The sequence below is a fragment of the Rhinichthys klamathensis genome, unplaced genomic scaffold (genome assembly GCF_029890125.1).
Source record: "Rhinichthys klamathensis goyatoka isolate OS25496 unplaced genomic scaffold, OSU_Roscu_1.1 h1tg000216l_1, whole genome shotgun sequence".
Taxonomy (NCBI): Eukaryota; Metazoa; Chordata; class Actinopteri; order Cypriniformes; family Leuciscidae; genus Rhinichthys; species Rhinichthys klamathensis.
Genome location: NW_026606741.1, coordinates 1,069,342 through 1,090,267, shown reverse-complemented (window position 1 = coordinate 1,090,267; position 20,926 = coordinate 1,069,342). Strand labels below are relative to the sequence as shown.

Below are 20,926 nucleotides of genomic sequence, written 5' to 3'. Positions count from 1 at the left end.
ATAATTATAGAAAGTTACACTGTAAATTCCTCTTAATTACACAGTACTTTCCGGGCTGTAATCTAAAGCGTTACCTTTTTATTTTGGTATTTCTTTAAATAAGCGTTTAATCAAAATAATTTTCTTTCTTGTTCTATAAAACACAAATCGTGTGGCATTCACAGCAACACTAGTTTATTAGTTAACTAACAACACATTTACTTCATGTGAATCTAACACATACATGTCAACATTTGGTTTTCAAAATCCGGGAGATTTCTCTAAGGTGAGTTAGATTTGGGAATAAAGTGCGAGTTGTGAGATGCCAATCGCCTCCGTGTGTCTGTCTGGCCTCTGCATGCAATAACTTCAGTTGTGAGCTATCCCTAATCTTCCTGAAGCAACGCGTTACAAACTGTACTTCAGTTTCATTGCGGGGACACCACCTTCACCTGCCATCATGTCTATCGGCTCGCTTTCGGGTTAAACTTTCCGCGACTGCGCAACTGGGTTATAGGTTGCCAGGTTGAGGTGACAAACGGGTTGAAATTGTAAATGGTCTGTGGATTGTGTGAATATAATGCATTTAATACAATCTGGCAACTGGTCAACATTAGACAAACATATTGGTCCGATTATTCATAAAGGAGTTTGGGCCATGCAAATTACGGGAGTTTCCCGGGAGAAATAACAAACCGGGAGGGGTCCGGGAGATAGGGCTAAAAAACGGGAGAAACCCGGGAAAAACGGGAGTGTTGACAGGTATGATCTAACAAAACATTTGCTCACTGTGACACAGAACAATGCTTTCTAATATGAGTCACTAGACTACTTGATTGGGTGAAACTCTTCCCACACTGAGTACAGTCGTACGGCTTCTCTCCAGTATGAACTCGCTCGTGTGATTTTAGATATTTAGACTGAGTGAAACTCTGGTTACAATATGAGCACTTGTGAGGTTTTTCTCCAGTATGAATTCTTTGGTGCCGTTTCAGATGATCAATTCTAGTAAAGCTCTTCCCACAGTCAAAGCACACATGATCTCTCACTCCATCATTTGTTTTCTGGTGCAGTTTAAAACTGTTCAGCCTTGAAAAACTCTTTCCACAGAGAGAACACACATAAGGCTTCTCATCTGAATGAACTTTCAGGTGTGATTTTAGATTTGCTGATGAAATAAAATCTTTACCACACTGATCACAGTTAAATGTTATTCCCCCAGAATGACGAAGCAGATGATAATTAAATGTGGATGAAGATTTGAAACTCTCTCCACACTGAGTGCATGTATACGGTTTCTCTCCAGTGTGAATTCTCATGTGTGTGTTAAGGTTTCTTTTCTGTGTGAAACTCTTTCCACACTGAGTGCAGGTGTGCGTCTTTTTGGCTTTTGTTCTTTGAATTGTAAAGTTACGATGTTCCTCCTTCACTTCATTCAGTTCTTGTCTTTGCTCTTTCACTCTCACCTGGTCTAAAATACACAGAAATACAGTTAGTATCAGTTTAAGTGAACCCTTATTTAATAGCAGAAAGTAACAGAGATCAGATCTTTCACTTGTTATTCTGTCATTCACTTGTTAATATAGTTAAAATATGTTTGACAACTGCTATATAAAGGTTTTGATCATTTGGATGTATCATTTGTCATCCATACACTGCTTATTAATTCACATCTACCAAAGCGTCAACAATGAAGAATCAAGAATGGACACCAACCTATTTGTTCCTCAGTACAAATAGGTTGGATCTCAGTATCTTCAAACTTTCCCTCATGCTATTTTGCTGTTCTATGTAACAAATGCGCCACTGACCAGAAAAAAATAGTCTAAAGTCAGTGGCGCGTTGCGCGTTGTTCATTATGCTATTTTAAGGGCGCATGCTTGGCCATAATCAATGTAGCGTGTGCACAACGCGCATACACTTTGATTCTCTCATCTAAGCAGCAGTTTTCATTTTTGCAAATCATACATTATTACGATAGATAGTTAGATAGATAGATAGATAGATAGATAGATAGATAGATAGATAGATAGATAGATAGATAGATAGATAGGCAATTTATTATAAAAGCATACATGTAGCTTACACATTTACCCAAATTATCATACGCCTGTTTAACAGAAGTTAATTTGGGTGGGTTTCTACATCCCCAATGTCACTTCTCTGTGTTTTACGGCCCTGACGAGAACGTTGCTCTCCTCGGCTGTGAACCGCTCCTGGCGCGCGCCTGGCAAATCCGCCGTTATAATAGGAATCCGCTTTAGAACAAGCGCGCCTGCTCTTAAAGGGAATGTGAGATGACGCTTTGATTGGTTTATTTCACGTTACGCCCAAACCACACCTATGAATAATGAAGCTACTTCAGACCAACCCCTTTTAGATTTGCGCCAGGCGCAAGAGGCATTTATCCCGCCGGGAAAATAGCAACAGCGCCGGGATCCGCCCACAAAGTTACTTGCGCTTTGCGCTTTGACACTTGCGTTTCAGATCGTTAAAATAGGGCCCTGAATTGCAAATCTCCAAAATAGGCTTTCACTAAATTTGTTATTGACATTGGTACTCTGAAAAAATCAAATGCTGCCCAAAGAAGCTCATGTGGCACTGAACCATATGCATTAGCCAAATCCAGGAATGTCACATGGAGCTCCTTCCTCTCCTTTTTAGCTGACTGAATTCGTTGCCAGATAACATTGATGTGTTCTAAGCATCCTGAGAACCCTGGAATGCCCGCTTTTTGAACTGAAGTGTCAATGAAGCCATTCTTTAACAGGTAGGTGGACAATCTCTGGGCAATAATGCTGAAGAAAATCTTACCCTCAACGTTTAATAGTGAAATAGGACGAAACTGACTGATGCTTGTAGCATCTTTTTCTTTAGGTATAAAGACTCCACCTGCTCTGCGCCATGCTCTAGGTACAACCTGTTTTTCCCATGCCACTTTTATCAATTTCCACAGAATTCGTAGAACTCCTGAAGCACTCTTGTACACTCTGTACGGAACTCCATTAGGCCCTGGAGATGATGAAGCCCTTGCCTTTCTCACAGTCTGCTCTACCTCTTTCCACTTAGGTGCACAGACCTCCATTTGGTATTCTGGTGGGTTGATAGGTGGTATGTCTGATGGAATTGACATAGGCTCATGCCTTTTTGCATCTGTATGCGTGTCCTCCAAATATCTCTCTAGCTCAATCCTAGATGTTTTTAAAGTGCCATTCTTCTCACTGGTGAATAACTTCTTTATGAATTTGAATGGGTCTTTATAAAAATTAGCCCTCGCACGTTCCTTCTTTTTGTAGCGTTTCCGTAGGCGCTCAGCTCTGCGTAATGTTGCCAGCTTATCTTTTATGGCCCTTTGTAAGAGATTGAGTCCCTCCTTCTGACTTTGTTCTGCTCTTTTCCATTGCTTCCTCAGCTGTCTCCTTTCTCTAACTAACCCTTCAATTTTCTGCTGCCGTCTAGACATTCCAGGAGTAGTTTGTACTTTTTCCTTCCTTTTTTCCACACCAAACCTCTCACTTCCATATGCGTAAATGATGTCCCCAAATTTATCCAGCTTCTTTTCAACTGTACCAGTTAATCTTTCCAATGCAAAGCATAGATCTGTGTTTACCGTGTCCCATGCAGTTTTCTCACAAGCTCTTGGCCATCTAACTCCAGGCCTATGCCCGTTGAGGTTCTTTTCTCTCTTATGCTGGTTAGCCTGACCGGGTTCACAAGTATGAATATGTTCATCACTAACTGTGCAAGCCCTCCTTTCGTCAATGACAGGGGTGCTGATATCCTGCGAGCTGTGGTTTGCTTCCTGTTGCTGGATTTCATTCGACTGACTTGACTGACTTCGTAAGAAGTACTGATCAATGCGAGGCCCTTGTCCCTTCTCCCTCAAGCATTTCATTTTCCCTTGATGAACCTTCAAACCCCTGACCGTTGTCGTCTTGCTCCAGCCACAGACACAAACTTGGAGTTCAATGACTTTACTTACTGCAGATCTTGAACTAGTCTTACTCTCCATACTCATATCCGTTTCCATTCCTAAGTCGTTAACCATGTTGTCCAACATTGAGTCATCTTCCGCCCCCGCTCTCGCAGACTCTAGGGGTATTTTTCTCTTTAATTTCTCAGAAGCCTTGGGCGGGTGTCTCCAGCATCCTGTAAACACGGAGCTGGATACTGCCGACAAGGGTAGCTAACCCTTACCAGCCCCATTGGGGTCTCTTTCCTCCTGTCAGCTGTCTCTCCAGGCTGTCACAAGGTCTTTCCCTGGTTGCCAGCAGCACTATTCACCGCAGTCACTGGATGTATCCAGATCTTCATGATTTCCATTACACGAGAGTAGATGTTAACTTCATGCTGATTTGTACTCGGCTTTCGCCAAGATAAGCAAAACTAAGACGTAGCTTTACAGTAAACTATGCTTCTCCATCCATTTACGCTTCTTTCCATAAGGTGGTGTGACTCCCCTTCTGTCCGGCGTTAACGGCAGCAGTGTACTTGGCGCGTCAGCGCACGCGACGGCTGCAACTACAGGACCAGCACGACAACCGTCTGGATTGAACCGAGTAGGGGACATCTCTAGGGTCTTCAAGTGGGCACCTGCCGTCCTCAGTGTTTCGTCGACTAGCCCACGACACCTCAAGAGGGCTCGACAGTGACTCTGGCGTCCCAGAGTCACCCCCCTCCGTCCCCCACTCAACTCAGCCCAGCTTACTGACCTCTACATCCCTCCTGCTGCTGAGACCTAACCACAATCTCACAATCTCTCCGCAACCCGACCATACGCATTATTATAATTAAACCTAAACACTAAATATTAAACGGCCATATATGAATTTCGCATCCTCACACTGTCCACTGCCATGTTGCTGCCGCAAACGTGTTCAGAACTGTAAACATCTACCATACGGCGCTTGCGAGTGTCGCATTGAGCAGCAAACACTCCGATTCTTCCTCCATACTTGTCATACTTTCTACAAGAAATCAAAACATGTTGCACTTTCTCAGGTTCCTGACATGAACACAAGCCAGAAACGTGTGACCAATCCTCATTCTAGAAATAGTAACATCTTCCTTACGTCTAACCTCTTCTCCTTTACAAACATTAACTGAATCAGTGACCATACTAGAAATAGAGCATAGGTGCCTCCCTTTGTTTTCTTGCCTCCCAGAGCTGTTGCCATTTCAGAATTGTTCCCTGCCACACAATACTTTTACCCTCCGCTTTGGACAGATTTAAGTTGACATCTATTGTTTCCTTTTGAGCAGCTTCATTGGCCAACTTATCAACCTTTTCATTTGTTGCAGTGAGATGGGACCCATACAAATGATATTTCAACCCCTCTCCTTTTCACATCTCTAATTGCCAGAAGAATATCATATAAGGTCTTGTCGACTCTTTGAGGTCCCTTTCCCAATACTATTAATAGCTGACACAGAGTCACTACATATCAACACTTTATGGTTCTGGATCTGCTCAGTCTATTGCACTGCCATCAGGATTACATATAATTCCACTGAAAACACACTTAGGAAATTTGAGGTTCTCGTACAAACTCTGGCATTCCACTTATGAACAACAAAAGCTGCTCCTGTAGCACATGTTTCCTGATCTTCTGAACCACCAGTAAAGATTAATATGTGCTCCTGATATCTTTCTATTATATGACACTGAAATTCATGCACCAAATCTGATTCCGGATTCTCTGACTTAATCCCAAGTATCTCTAAATCAGTCTTTGGGACCTCCAATTGCCATAAAGGAACTGATGGCCACAGTACTCCTGGACAAAAGTTCTTATCATGTATAGACATTTCCTGGGCCAATGCCTCCCCTGTCCAGCCAAAACTTTGAAGACTTGCCATCTCTCTCTCACAGCTTACCTTGAATTGTTGCTTTAACTGGGTGATCACACCTTTGACCCATCAAGCTGACCCAATAGTTAGCCTGAAGTTGCTGTCTTCTCAAACAGAGTGGCATTTCTCCTGTTTCTACCTGCAAGGAACACACTGGGGAAGATCGCACAGCTCCTGTACATATTCTCAGTGCCTTAGCTTGAACTATTTTTAATCCAGCTAAAACTGACTTGGCTGCAGATCCATAAACAAAACACCCATATTCAATTCTTTCTCTAATTAAATATACATAATTTGCTTCAAAGAAGCTACATCTGCTCCCCATTCTGTTACAGCAAGACATCTCATTAAATTCATTACCCTTTTACATTTGTCTACTACTTTTGAAACATGCTCCCTCCATGTAAGTCTTGTGTCAAAAAACACACCAAGAAATTTAAAACTTTCCACTCTTTCTAAATTCCTACCATATAACTTCAATTGTATACTTTCATCTATTTTCCTCCTAGTAAAAAACATAGTCTTAGTCTTCTAAATAGACAATCTAAACCCCCATTTCCTTCCCCAATCCTCCACTAGGGTTAGAGCTTCCTGCACCTTCTTCAGTGTATACTTTACATTTTCCCCCCTTTTCCATAGGCTACCATCGTCTGCAAATAATGACTTTCCAATTCCTGGCTGAACATTAGAAAAAACATCAATCATTATATTGAATGGACTAATAACACTACCTTGTGGTGTACCATTTTCTACAAAACGGCTTCTAGATATTTCTGTCCCCATTTTCACCTGAATACTTCTATTTTTTAAAAAGTCCATTACCCAGTTAAACATATTTCCCCCAATTCCTAGCATAAGCATCTTGTTTAAAAGACCCTCTACCCATAGCATGTCATATGCTTTTTCCACATCTAAGAATACTGCCACAACAGTCTCTTAATTTATCTGTGCTTTTCTTATTTCATCCTCAAGGCATATGAGTTCTCACATTTAGCTCCAAAACTCTGGAATAGCCTCCCTGATATTGTTCGAGGCTCTGATTCGCTGTCCCAGTTTAAAACTAGATTAAAGACGTATCTCTTTAGCCAAGCATTCACATAATGCTTACCTTTTATTCCTCTGTTGAATCAAATCGAATGCATTTAATATTATAAAACTTGAAGAGTCTGTAGGTTATTTGTATAGGTTGCATAGTATTTACAGTCATTACGTTCCTGCGTATATTGCGTGAATGACGGGTGGTTGGGCAGATTGTGGTTAGGTCTCAGCAGCAGGAGGGATGTAGAGGTCAGTAAGCTGTTCTGAGTTGAGTGGGGGACGGAGGGGGGTGACTCTGGGGCGCCAGAGTCATTGTCTTCAAGGTTTTTTTTTTTTTTAACATCTACTCTTGTGTAATGGAAATCATTATGAACAGCAGCTATGCTAATTATTTCCCATTTGGTTTTCTGCTGTTATCTCGGCGTTTGTCATCTCCAGTTTGTATCCAGCCTCTCACGGAGACTTCAGATGCCCCAACACCTGCGATGAGACGACTCAACGCCTGTGAAGAGACGACTCAACGCCTGTGAAGAGACTACTCAACGCCTGTGAAGAGACGACTCAACACCTGTGATGAGACGACTCAACGCCTGTGAAGAGAGGACTCAACGCCTGTGAAGAGATGACTCAACGCCTGTGATGAGACGACTCAACGCCTGTGATGAGACGACTCAACGCCTGTGATGAGACGACTCAACGCCTGTGAAGAGAGGACTCAACGCCTGTGAAGAGACGACTCAACGCCTGTGATGAGACGACTCAACGCCTGTGATGAGACGACTCAACGCCTGTGAAGAGACGACTCAACGCCTGTGAAGAGACGACTCAACGCCTGTGAAGAGACGACTCAACGCCTGTGATGAGACGACTCAACGCCTGTGAAGAGACGACTCAACGCCTGTGATGAGACGACTCAACGCCTGTGATGAGACGACTCAACGCCTGTGATGAGACGACTCAACGCCTGTGAAGAGACGACTCAACGCCTGTGATGAGACGACTCAACGCCTGTGAAGAGACGACTCAACGCCTGTGATGAGACGACTCAACGCCTGTGAAGAGACGACTCAACGCCTGTGATGAGACGACTCAACGCCTGTGATGAGACGCCTCAACGCCTGTGAAGAGACGACTCAACGCCTGTGAAGAGACGACTCAACGCCTGTGAAGAGACGACTCAACGCCTGTGATGAGACGACTCAACGCCTGTGATGAGACGACTCAACGCCTGTGAAGAGACGACTCAACGCCGGCGATATGTTATGCCCTAAATTATTACATGATTAAATAAATGTATTTTTCCATGTACATTCCTGAAATGCACTTTCTGTAAAGCTGCTTTGAAACAATATGTATTGTGAAAAGCGCTATACAAATAAATTTTAACTCGTTCATCAAAATGAACAAATCTTTTTTCGAGTCAAAAAGATTTGTTCATTTTGATGAACGAGTTCGAACAGGAGAGTCACGAACGCTAATCACAGAACATAGCAAGGCGAGCATTTGTACTTAAAAAAACTTAAACTTTTTTATTTATTTTTTAAATGAACGATCGTTTCGCTAGATAAGACCCTTAAGGGGGTCGCACACCGGATGAGAAGCGCAGCGCCATGTCTTTAAAATTCGAACACATTATTCTCTATGAGTGTACACACACCGGCGGCGCCATTCGGCGTCTGTCCGCGGCGCCCAGCTACGGCTCAGGACCTTGTTCAAAACCCTGCCGCGCCACAGAGCGCCATTTGCATAGTTTTATAGTAAATGTACATTTATTTGTCTCAAATCGTCGTTAAAGTACATGGCTTCACCCTGTGCTGTTTTCACTCGGGGTAGCGAAATGCTAGCTAAATAAATACTATTGTATTCTGTGACATATTTGCCTAGGCAACGGATAACGTTACAACAAAATAACAGACTTAACGTGATAGACACTTTTACTTGATTAACGTTCAAACATCAGCTATTATTCGATTAACATAAAAACTCACATCGTGCAGCTCTTCTACCAGGAGTTGATTAAAAATTGAGCTTGCTCGAACAGAATGTGCGCGTCCGGTGTGCGATACCTGGAGTTGTCCTAGACGTGGCGCGGCGCGGCGCGGCGCTGCGCTTCTCGTCCGGTGTGCGACCCCCTTTATTCATCGTCTGGTATCGTTTAAAGCCCTTTGAAGCTGCACTGAAATTGTCATTTGGACCTTGAACCGTTTGGCTCCCATTGAAGTCCATTATATGGAGAAAAATCCTGAAATGTTTTCATCAAAAACCTTAATTTATTTTCGACTGAAGAAAGAAAGAAATGGACATCTTGGATGACATGGGGGTGAGTAAATTATCAGCAAAAGTTTTTTTTAAAGTGAACTAATCCTTTAATAACCTCAACATTTTGACTCCTTGTTTCTTCCCTACCCCTCCTTTCTTCTTTTGAAAGATTACTGGAGCTACGTACCTTACTCAGTGTGTTCACCATCATTTCCTGTCACGAGCTGTTCTGGGGTTCTGACCATAGACAGTAAAAGAAATGGACACAGCGACCCCATAGATTTCAACGGAGAAAGTTGAAGCCCATTAGAAGCACTCACTTCCTGATAGCCAAGCGTACTGCGCATGCTCAAACTGAGCTTGAAGACGGAGATGAGACGTTAGCAACCGTTCTGACCTTCTAGTAGCTGTGCCAAGCCAAATCTGAATTGAAATCTGAAACGAATCTGTTGTTGAAATATTTTGTCCCGTTGCTTTTATGAACTCTCTATCTATGGGCTTCTGCCTTGACTTTATGCCTCCATGTCCACCGGATTGCCTCATAGACAGTAAAAGATTGCCTACGAGCTTCTCCTTCTGTCTATACGGTAATTTCTCTACTGTGCGACAGAGAGTCCCGTGGTTATGACGCAATCGTTAGCCTATTTTTACAAAAACGGCTTCTACAGGGCCATAACGTAGGATACGTGTTTCTTTAGAAATAAATAATGGACAAATGGAGTCTTTGGACGCTCAGATGTAAAAGTTATTCTCAGATGTAAGTCTCAGATGTAAAGTTATTCGCTGTCAAAGTGACGCCAAAATGAATGGGAGTCAATGGAATGCTAACAGCAGGTGATAGCCAGCTACAATGGCGGCCTCCAGAGGAAGCTTCAGTTTCCGGCGGATGGATTACCCCCTTGGTTCTGACTGAGCGCGCGCGCGACCGGTCCATTACATATGACGTCAATTACAGAACGAACTCAAAAAAATATTTATAAACAAAAATATATATTTTCCCTCTGTCTTGCACAACAAAATAAAGATGATATTCATTAAGTAAAAGAATATAAACATTGAATTGTTGCATATAATTAATTGTTTCAGAATCGTTTTTATCAACTCAAAAATAAAACATGCACAAAAGTTTGCAGTTACCAAGAAAAAAATAATTCTCAGCACTACAAATACATTATATTTGTACACACTTGCAACTTTAATGGCATTTTAAACCATCTGAAAATCAAGAAAACCACCAACTCTTTTTTTCAGTATGTTTAACATTTTACCGCTTTAATTATTTTCTAACTACAGAAAATTACTCTTTTACAATAAGGAAGCAATATAGTAAACATTGGAAAATAAGTAAATTACATGAATATGTCTTATTCATGCAGATTTTTCAAAGCAGTTATCCAGTGAGAAAAAAAAAACAAGTAATAATTGACACTAAATTAAAGTAGATAATACTTAATAATAATAATAGAGACCCAGTCTGTGATCTAGGTGAAAGAGTCTCAGTGTGATGGGATTTATCTGACTTCTGTGACATGAGACAGCTAGCAGACGGTCAGTTTAGCCAGTCTGTCTGCTTCCTGACCTGAGCCCCAGATTGTAATGTTTGAGCTCTAAGACTATGTGCCATATTACTAGAGAGAAGAGCGGCACCATCCCAGGAGGGATGAATACCATCTCTTCTCAACAGGTCAGGTCTGCCCCAAAAACTTTTTCCAAATGTCTATGAACGAAGTGACGTCGAGTGTGACCAACTGAAAGGGAACACGTTTAAAAGCATTATATATGAATGCATGTATAATATTTATATTAAATTAAAAGCAAAGTTTAATATTACTTGTCAATTAATAAACTATAATAACTAGAACTAAAACCAAGTTTTTTTCACTCAAAATAATGTTCAATAATTTTCGTTATCCAACATATAAAACACAATTCTTGTGGCATTCACAGCAACACTAGTAGTAGTAGTTAACTACACATTTACTTAATGTGAATCGGTAATACTTTACAATAGCAGGGCATGAATAATCATGTACTAATACCTCCATTAACCCTCTGGGGTCTGAGGTGTTTTTGGGGCCATTTGGATGTTCTGTGATGCCCTTACATTTGTGCTTTTTTCAGTTATTTATAAACATGTTAATGGCAAAGGTGTAAATTCACTCTATATAGCACAAACAGGGCTACCATAATCTGTGAGCAACTTGTATGTACATTGTTTGTATTTTTAAGAGAATATTGTTTATGCGTGGTTATTGAAAAAAATTAAAATGAAAGCTGCTGAAATAAGACCACAAAACAAATACTAAATATGTGTCCACAAGACTTTTGACAAATGGATGTTGACGCTTCGAGTTCTGGCTTCAAAATGATCTGAAAATCATCCTTCCTAATCATTCACATAAACCAATAGATTGTTTTAAATTGTGAAAAACATTTTTTTGTTTGCCAAGGCAATATGCAGATGGGCGGAACGGCCCAACCCCTATCATGAATATTAAGTGGTTCTCAGACAGTGACCCTACATAATAATGAGCCTTTCATTCAGGGGTGTCACACAAGAAATAATGCAAGGACAATATATATATATATATATATATATATTGTCATTGCATTCTTTCTTGTATATATATAGCCTAAATATATATATATATATATATATATATATATATACACACACACACACACACACACATATATATATATATATATATATATATATATATATATATACAAACAATCAAAATATAAATGAAAGCCAAAAGCACATTTTTAGTCATACCTGGAAACAAATTCTAGTCAAATGCTATATGGGCCATTCTACAGAATCTTGAAAAGAAAATAGTCTTTTTCCATAAATGTCTTATAAAGTATTATTTTTTAAAGTAGACCAATACAATAAAAATAAACCAGTCGCATTTCAAAGTCGTTCGCGAAATGACCGCCAGGTGGCGCAAAGGGACATTTATCAAAACGTAAGTGGGGCTAATGTCAATTAACAGTAAGGATGAAATTCTACAAGTTATGGTAATTTGCAAATAAGCCTACAACAAACATTTATTTTTAAACAAATATTTTTAAATATGCAACATGCACGTTTAAACAACAAACAATACAATCTGAACCAGCGCTTCTGCTCCTGTATTGAGACATGCAGCGCGTTGCAGTTACGATCCGGGTTCCAGTGGCCTTAATACATTCACGGCTTTTTAAAATGTCACAAAGCGTTTTGAGATGGTTTTGAATGAAATATTGAAGTTTATAATTAGGGTATTTTGGCACACCACGCCGAGTGGCTATGCATTATTCTAAAATCTGGCTTTATTCTGGCATGTTGAATTAGAGTTTGACAAACGCGGCGGCGCGTTCATTTGAATTTATTTTTCTCATAACAGCTAAAAGAACTTACTGCGTAATTGTTGGTCATACAGATAAGATATCATCTTTTAAAACTGTAAAAGGTCTACTTTTATTCATGTAGGCTAAAGTAGGCCTACACTCACAGGCTAACGACAAAACGTTTTCTCGCTCATGACAAACAAACGTTTGGGCATTTCCTCAGTGAGAAAATTCATAGCCGAGCGGTAGAACTTACGGTTCGATCATCAAGATGACACGGGTTCGAGTCTCGAACAAACATGGTCTATTGTAAATTTTATATTTATTAATGCAGAGAGATTTGTGTAGCTCTAAAACTCTGGTACACCATACAGTTTTTTGCTTATATTTATAAAATAAAATTACCATGCATTTCCATTTTACACTAAGGAACAATAGTATCCAACAGAACGACTTTGCATCTGTACCAATCGTATGAGGCCAATCTTAATTTCAAAAGCAGTTCTGTAAAAAAAGTAATTTTATATATATAGCCAATATATATATATATATATTTTATTAGGCCTATTATTATTATTTTTTTGATTCCCTACAACCTAGAGTTTTTAAAAACATGGTTTTAAGTAAAGTGTGATTTGCCAGGGGGGACTGGGATTTCCTTCTGGTCTAAACATCCCTGCTTCTGCTGAATTATTTGAATCCCCACACCCCTCCCTCCACAGTAATCAATGCTATAGGCTACTTCACCAATAGACCATATCAAATATAAAATAGAGATATGCAACAGAACAAGCACGTTTAAACAACGATAAACAATAAAATCAAAACCAGCGTTTCAGTTGTCCATAGTTCAAGTGGCCTTAATGCATGCACGGCTTTTCAAAATTTCACAAAGCGTTTTGAGATTATTTTGAATGAAATATTGAAGTTTATAATTAAGTGTTTTGGCAGACCACGCCGAGTGGCCCTATGCATTTTTCTAAAATCGGGTTTTATTCGAACTTTTGCTAACGACAAAAGTTTATCTGTCGTCTCTGTCTCCGGGAACTGCGCGTCACAAAAATGAACCGAAAGCCACTTCAGCTCAGTCACTATAAGAAATCGGCTCTGTCTAATGCCTTTAAATGTCTAAATATTCAGGCTAATAAATGTTATCTGATTATGTAATCCATATGAAAACGAGAGGTACAGAGGATCTACTCAAACATGTAGCCTATGTAAGCGCTTCCCAATGAGAAAATGACAAGGGTGAAAATCTCGCTCTAATGAAATGTAGCAGGCTAAATCGCCCTGAATTAAAATGTAAAAACAGATCAAATAATGTATTTGTCGAAATGTTGCGATATTGTTTCATTTAAGTTCATAATTATTCTATAGGCCTACATGTTATTTAATTTAGCAGCATTACCACGAAGCACCGTGGTTCGATATTTATTTGAATAATAAAAAAAATAATAAAAACTTAATTCACAAATTGCATGCCTGGTTGAAAGGATCCAAAGATCCCTGTAGAATTTAATATTAAGTTGAACATTTTGTTCATGACAACAAATGAACATGCGTTTTTTCAGATTATATTTAGTTTTGCTTGGAAAAAGCTGGCCCAAACCAGTTTTATTTCATCAATTATTGAAATAATGAAATATTTAGTAATAAACTTTTATGACAGAAATTTCACTAGGCTACATGTAACTTAAATCATTTAATTCCTTCATTATCAACACTGTCTAGAATAGCGATTTAAGTGTGAATTACGACTTCTCTTTGTGTTAAATCAGCCTCAGACTCCGATAGCCTGTGGGGGGTTGGGGGACAGTTCAGTGCTGTGCGCGCAGGACAATAGGCCTAGGTGTTAATGTTCCTCTTTCATATGGAGAGCGAGGGAGACTAAATAAACTTGTTAAAAAGAGATTCAGCGCGAGAGAGGCAAAGAAAAACGCATGTTTTAATTTAATTATGTTGCTTTGGACAATTTTCGTTTTGTAGGCCTACTGTTTTAATTGTTTAATGTCATTTATTTGGCAATACAAATTTAAAATGTCGCAAGAATAATATTAGCCTAGTGTTTCTTATTTTGCATCGCAAAAGAAATAAACTCTAAACCCGATGCAACCCTGTTTTAAATAAAAAAAAACACTTTATTTAAACCTTGAAATGTTCGAACTTGGTTTCAAACTTAAGTAATTTTAGTGTTCTTTTACATTACACAATAATTTAGCAGACTAAAGACGAGCTTCTTCATTTTCATTTTCTGATGCAATCGGCTGACAATCTTCCTTCATCAGTTTGTGTCCTTTGTGCAGCGGCTGCGGTTCTACTGGAATGTAGCAAATTTATGTTGTAATGATAATTAAACAAAACTCTTGACTTTAAATAAGTAAACAGTTATAAACAGTTAGCTATTTAAGCATCAAGAAGGTAAAATATAAACGCTGTTGGCCAACATCGGTTAACAACATGTATGCCACATTGAGATTCGATCTCGGGTCGATTGAAGCTCCCTGAAGCTCGTGTTGATGCGTTGATCACTGAGCCACCGTTTGTACGCTGTTAGAGTTAAAGTCTTATGCTTTTGTAAAGCTTCATTGATGTAGCCTAAATGTTTTTATTGCAATGTTTTATGTTTTCATTATTTATTCAATTTCATTTCAGTATTTCAGCCTAATTTCAGTATTGTGGTAATGAATTATTTTAACTACGTTTCACTTGTTGAATTCATCTGCTACCAGCTTTCAATCGCTCTGAATGAGCAGCAGATTACGCATTAGAGAGAATAAACGAACACTTTTCAGAGTCTATGATTGTAGCGCCTCTTAGCGGTAAAAGGTAGCAAATACACCCCACATTTTACCGCCGCGGTGGAACGGCTGATGTGGGCGTTGTCATGGCTTTCCTCTACATTTGCGTTTGAATAGCGCGCGTTCTCCGTGGGCGTGTCAGATTAACGCGTAATGAAGTGTAATGAGCTGGGGAAAAAAATTCTGACAGCACTCTCTTTTCATACAGATTACATAAACTGAGAATATTTGTTTTTTATATAAATTACTTCATTGAAAAGAAGAGAATTCAAGCTTAATAAAGAAAAATCTCTCGTGCCTGTGTGACAAGTATTTGCAGAGTTAGAGTTAATTTTTCGGACGCGTTTCAGAATGGACTGCACTGACAGAGAGAAGGCAAAACTCGCATCATGTTTATTTTTCTTCATTTGACAAAAAGCACAACACTTTGTTTTTATTGTGAGTATACAGAAAAATAATATACACTAAACAGGATCGACTGATGTATAACACTTACATGTAAGATTAAAATCAACAGAGTATTTAGAGTCTCTTTTGCACTGATAAGAAAAAAAGTCTGCCTATCGCGCCGGCGCGATAGCCGACCCCAGGGGGTTAATAGTTAATTCAATATGAACTTATGATTAGTGAAGATATGAACTAATCACAAAACACTGAAGAGCGATCCTTAACTATGACATGAGTAATAATGATTCATGCATGGATAACAGTAGCTGTAAACATGTTATTACATGTTAGATAGATAATGTTATATAAAGTTTAGGGGTAAACTAAATAAAGTTTAGTGGTAAACTAAATCAATCAGGCTCCATAAGAATAAAAAATAAATATTTTGACTTTGAAATACACTTAAACAATCATAATTTAAACTATTGACATCAGCAGCTTCATCATAAACATTACTGAAAGGCATATAATTAGTTTGTCATTAGGTTCACTGATCCTCCTTATCAAAAATAAAAAAATACTAAATAGACCAATAATTTGTCTTAAAAGGTCCTAATTTGTTTTGGGATATTCTTTCCCATCAAACTAAATCTAGTGTGACTTACAACAGTTCCTGAGGAATCAGTTCCCAAAAAAATATACCCAAACAGGAAGCATGAACTAAGGTCAAGGAACATTTGCTCGGATCAGTTGTTCACTCTCCATTCAGACACAGGTCGTGATAATACTGTTCATCCGTTCTGACTCTTTTAAAAGCCACACAACATCACTTAACTGGGCTGAATACTAGTTGTAGTACATGTGTATTTGATAGTACATTTATGATAAACCATGAGCTGAAATTGGTAAGTAGTGTTGTGAACTTTCTCTTCTCAAGTGTAGGAAACTCAGAAGCGAAGACCAGGAGACTTGGTGGTATCTTCAGCAGGATTCTTTATTGAAAACCTGAGCTGTTGGTAGCTGCAATCATCGTCAAGTCTAACTAAGGCAGTATATATTGTAGTTTATATACCTTTCAAGGGGGAGGGATTACATAGAGGTGGAGACACTCGAACAAAGCATGTAAATGAAGTACAGGATTCAGCTCGTTACCGGAAATTCCCCAGCCCTGATCACTCAAACCTTAAAATTATCATAGAGACAAAGGCCCAGCTGTACTTTGAGAAGTGACAAAAGGTTAATGTCAGCAAGCAGGATTGCTTGACTTAATCTTCTTTAAATCTCATCATCAATGCCTCAAAATGGAAAACACTGTGTACAGTTTAAATACTATTGTATTGGAACCTAATTAAACATTTAATAAATGTGTAACACAACATTAGTTAACAGTGAATTAAATATGATGTGCCCCCTCAAGTAAAGTCATGACACAGTCATGCAATAACAAGCTATTACTTTATGTTAGTGTATGGTTAGTTAATAATGAATTAATTATGATGTAAAGTCATGACACAATGATGCACTTACAAATCATAAATGTTTCTTCATATTTTAGTTTATGATTTGTCAAAGATACAAATTGTGTAGTTATTTTATTTTTATTTATACAATTAAACATATGGACTTAAAAGAAAGCCCAAACATACCAGTAAAGACACACATAAGGCACATTTTCATACAAAATAGGCCATAAGCTATAAGCTAATGCTATTCTAAGTATATATACATTTAAACAACTAAAAATACAGTTAATTACTGTACATAACCTCCTGAAAACCCCCAAATACAACATACATGCAAACATGTCTTTAATTATTAATTCTGTTTACCAAAGCAGTCAATAAGATTAAAATGCCAGCATAACCATAGGAACACAACTAATTTGCCTAAGAAACTAAGTAGCTATTATTAAACATAGGCCTACATTAACTATAAAAATCAGAAAACAGTTTACCTATTAGCAGTGTTGTGCAAGTTACTTCCAAACTGTAATACATTATATATTACTTGTTACTGTTATTTAAAAGTAATTCTTTACCTTACAATATTACTAACTCAGAATTCTAATCCGTTTCATTACTCTTGTATCACTTTTGAGTTACTTTCACCAAAATAACTACGGAAGTAGAACTTAACATTCTAAAAAGACTAGGGCTGTAATGATATGCGATATGAAACCGAAATCGCGACACTCAGATCCACGAACCTGTGTCGCAGTGTGAGAAGGCAGAATCGCACACCCCTTCCAACTCCCCGAGTTATCCTTCCCGTCCAGATCCAATGCTACCAGATCTTTAAATTACTATTAGTATTATTTGAAGTTAACATTATAAAATACGTAGACCAACACCACAACACTAGTTGAGGATAAATTCTTCAAAATTGGGCAATTCCAGCATTATGGAAGTGACATTCGCAGTAAAAACTTGAAATATAAATTGTCAGAAAATGCATTTAATACCAATATATTGAAACGTCTGTTTATATATCCATAAATAACTCCCTTAATAAAGGAGTCTTTATTAGTTTACCCCTGAATGTTAATTAATGCATTAACTATAAAACATGTAATAACATGTTTAAGGCTACTGTTGTTTATGCATGAATCTTTATGACTCCTGTCGTAGTTAAGGATCACTCTTCAGTGGTTCATGATTATTTCATATCTTCACTAATCATGAGTTCATGTTGAAGTAACCATTAATTCAGGAATTAGTACATGATTATTCATGTCCTGTTATTGTACAGTGTTACATGTGAATCTAACAAAACATTTGCTCACTATGACACAGAACAATGCTTTTTAATATGAGTCCTTAGATTACTTAATTTGGTGAAACTCTTCCAACACTGAGTACAGTAGTACGGCTTCTCTCCAGTATGAACTCGCTCGTGTGATTTTAGAGAATCGGAATGAGAGAAACTCTTGTCACAATATGAGCACTTATAAGGTTTTTCTCCAGTATGAGTTCTTTGGTGCCGTTTCAGATGCTCAGCTATAGTAAAGCTCTTCCCACAGTCACAACATACATGCTCTTTCACTTCATTGTGTGTTTTCTGGTGCTGTTTAAAACAGAACATCCTTGAAAAACTCTTTCCACAGACAGAACACACATAAGGCCTCTCACCTGAATGAACTTTCAGGTGATCTTTTAGATTTGATGATGAAATAAAATCTTTACCACACTGATCACAGTGAAATGTTTTTTCTCCAGAGTGAATGAGCAGATGAACACTGAGAGTTGATGAACAAGAAAAACTCTTTCCACACTGAGTGCATGTATACGGTTTCTCTCCAGTGTGAATTCTCATGTGTATCTTAAGTGTTCTTTTCTCTGTGAAACTCTTCCAACACTGAGTGCAGTCGTACGGCTTTTCTCCAGTATGAACTCGCTCGTGTGATTTTAGATATTCAGACCGAGTAAAACACTTGTCACAAGATGAGCACTTGTAAGGTTTTTCTCCAGTATGAATTCTTTGGTGCTCTTTCAGACATCCAGCTCTAGTAAAGCTCTTCCCACAGTCACAACACACATGATCTCTCACTTCATTATGTGTTTTCTGGTGCTGTTTAAAACTGTCCAGCCTTGAAAAACTCTTTCCACAGAGAGAACACACATAAGGCTTCTCATCTGAATGAACTTGCAGGTGATCTTTTAGATGTGATGATGAAATAAAATCTTTACCACACTGATCACAGTTAAATGGTTTTTCTCCAGAGTGAATGCGCAGATGATAACTGAGACCTGATTCACCAGTGAAACTCTTTCCACACTGAGTGCATGTATACGGTTTCTCTCCAGTGTGAATTCTCATGTGTATGTTAAGGTTTCCTTTCCGTGAGAAACTCTTTCCACACTGAGTGCAGGTGTGCGTCTTTTTAGCTTTTTTTCTTTGAATTGTAAAGTTATGATGTTCCTCTTCCACTTCATTCAGTTCTTGTCTTTGCTCTTTCACTCTCACCTGGTCTAAAGAAATACAGAAATACAGTTAGAATCAGTTCAAGTGAATCCTGATTTAATGGCAGAAAGCAACAAAGATCAGATCTTTCACTTTTTGTTCAGTTATTCACTTGTTAATATAGTAAAAATATGTTTGACAACGAGGGCTGTCGCCATAACCGCAATATTGCAGTACCATGCTACTGACAGGCCAACCGCAGAGGAATGCAAGTAACCGTCGCAATATTTACGTGTTTTCTTTTTTCATAAGTCTATACCCTTCTTGTTTTGAACTTCCTGCATGTGTATTGAATGTTAAGTTAATAATGATAACAAGGCTGTTTTTATCATGGTGATTTCTACAGAGGCTTCGTGGATTTGCACTTAAAGGCCCCCTATTATGGATTTTTGAAAATGACCTTTCCTGTAGTGTGTAACATAGCTCTAAGTGAATTAAAACATCCTGCAAAGTTTTAAATCTGAAACTGCACCGTATATAAAGTTATTGTCTTTCGAAAGTAAGAGTCAACTAGGGCTGTCAAAATTGCTCAAAAATGACATTCAAATATTCCCTCTAAAAAAAACACATATATTCAAACTATTCGAACATCTGGTTGCGCATTTTGTCAATGACGCGCATTATGTCAATAACAGGACAAATTAATACAAAGAGACATAACTACCTGTATAGGTAGTTTATTTAAGTTTAAACATATTTGACAACGTATTTCCTACACAAAAACAAGTAAATCAACTAATGGCCAAGACCGCATCTCACTATCGCTCGCTCGCTCAATCGCACTCGCAGGCACTCTTTCTCTCTCTCGCCCTCACCCTCACCCTCACGCTCTCTGCGGATAACGGTTTAAATTAACAACAACAATAAACAAATGTAGAGTGCTGATCAAGAGTTTTGTGCAAGCAATTTAAGGTCGGGACTCTTGTCCCAAATATAGCAGGCTTCATTCAGTGATTGAAACAAATATTAGTAAGTAACATTAATTAAAGTTTTACAGTAGGCTTTATTAAACCGACATTGTACGCTCCGAGCGAGCTGTGCTGTGGTAAACATGGAGCTTTTCCTTGACATAAAATTGTAAATAATCAAACCAGTGGAAGCATGCAGTGCATGAAACTGCTGTATCTAACCTACCTTATTCATGCAATATCTATTTAGACAGTACAGTAAGCCTATACACTCACCGGCCACTTTATTAGGTACCCCATGCTAGTAACGGGTTGGACCCCCTTTTGCCTTCAGAACTGCCTCAATTCTTCGTGGCATAGATTCAACAAGGTGCTGGAAGCATTCCTCAGGGAGTTTGGTCCATATTGACA

At 38.6% G+C, this 20,926-nt stretch overlaps 2 protein-coding genes across 2 annotated transcripts in view; both read right to left on the bottom strand.

Moving 5' to 3' along the window:
- Nucleotides 1-752: 752 nt before the first annotated feature.
- Nucleotides 753-20,926, bottom strand: part of LOC130097325 (gastrula zinc finger protein XlCGF8.2DB-like) — a 39,398-nt gene continuing 19,224 nt past the window's right edge. The window contains exon 2 of the mRNA XM_056264123.1: nucleotides 753-1,450. Coding sequence (XP_056120098.1) covers nucleotides 765-1,450 — 686 coding nt within the window. The 3' untranslated portion in view covers nucleotides 753-764. The remainder of the gene's footprint in view (nucleotides 1,451-20,926) is intronic.
- LOC130097288 (gastrula zinc finger protein XlCGF26.1-like) lies at nucleotides 18,429-19,891 on the bottom strand. Its single transcript, XM_056264087.1, has 2 exons — nucleotides 19,867-19,891; nucleotides 18,429-19,615 (listed from the first exon to the last, which is right to left on the bottom strand). The coding sequence occupies exons 1-2, from the start codon at nucleotides 19,889-19,891 to the stop codon at nucleotides 18,429-18,431; spliced, it is 1,212 nt and encodes a 403-aa protein (XP_056120062.1).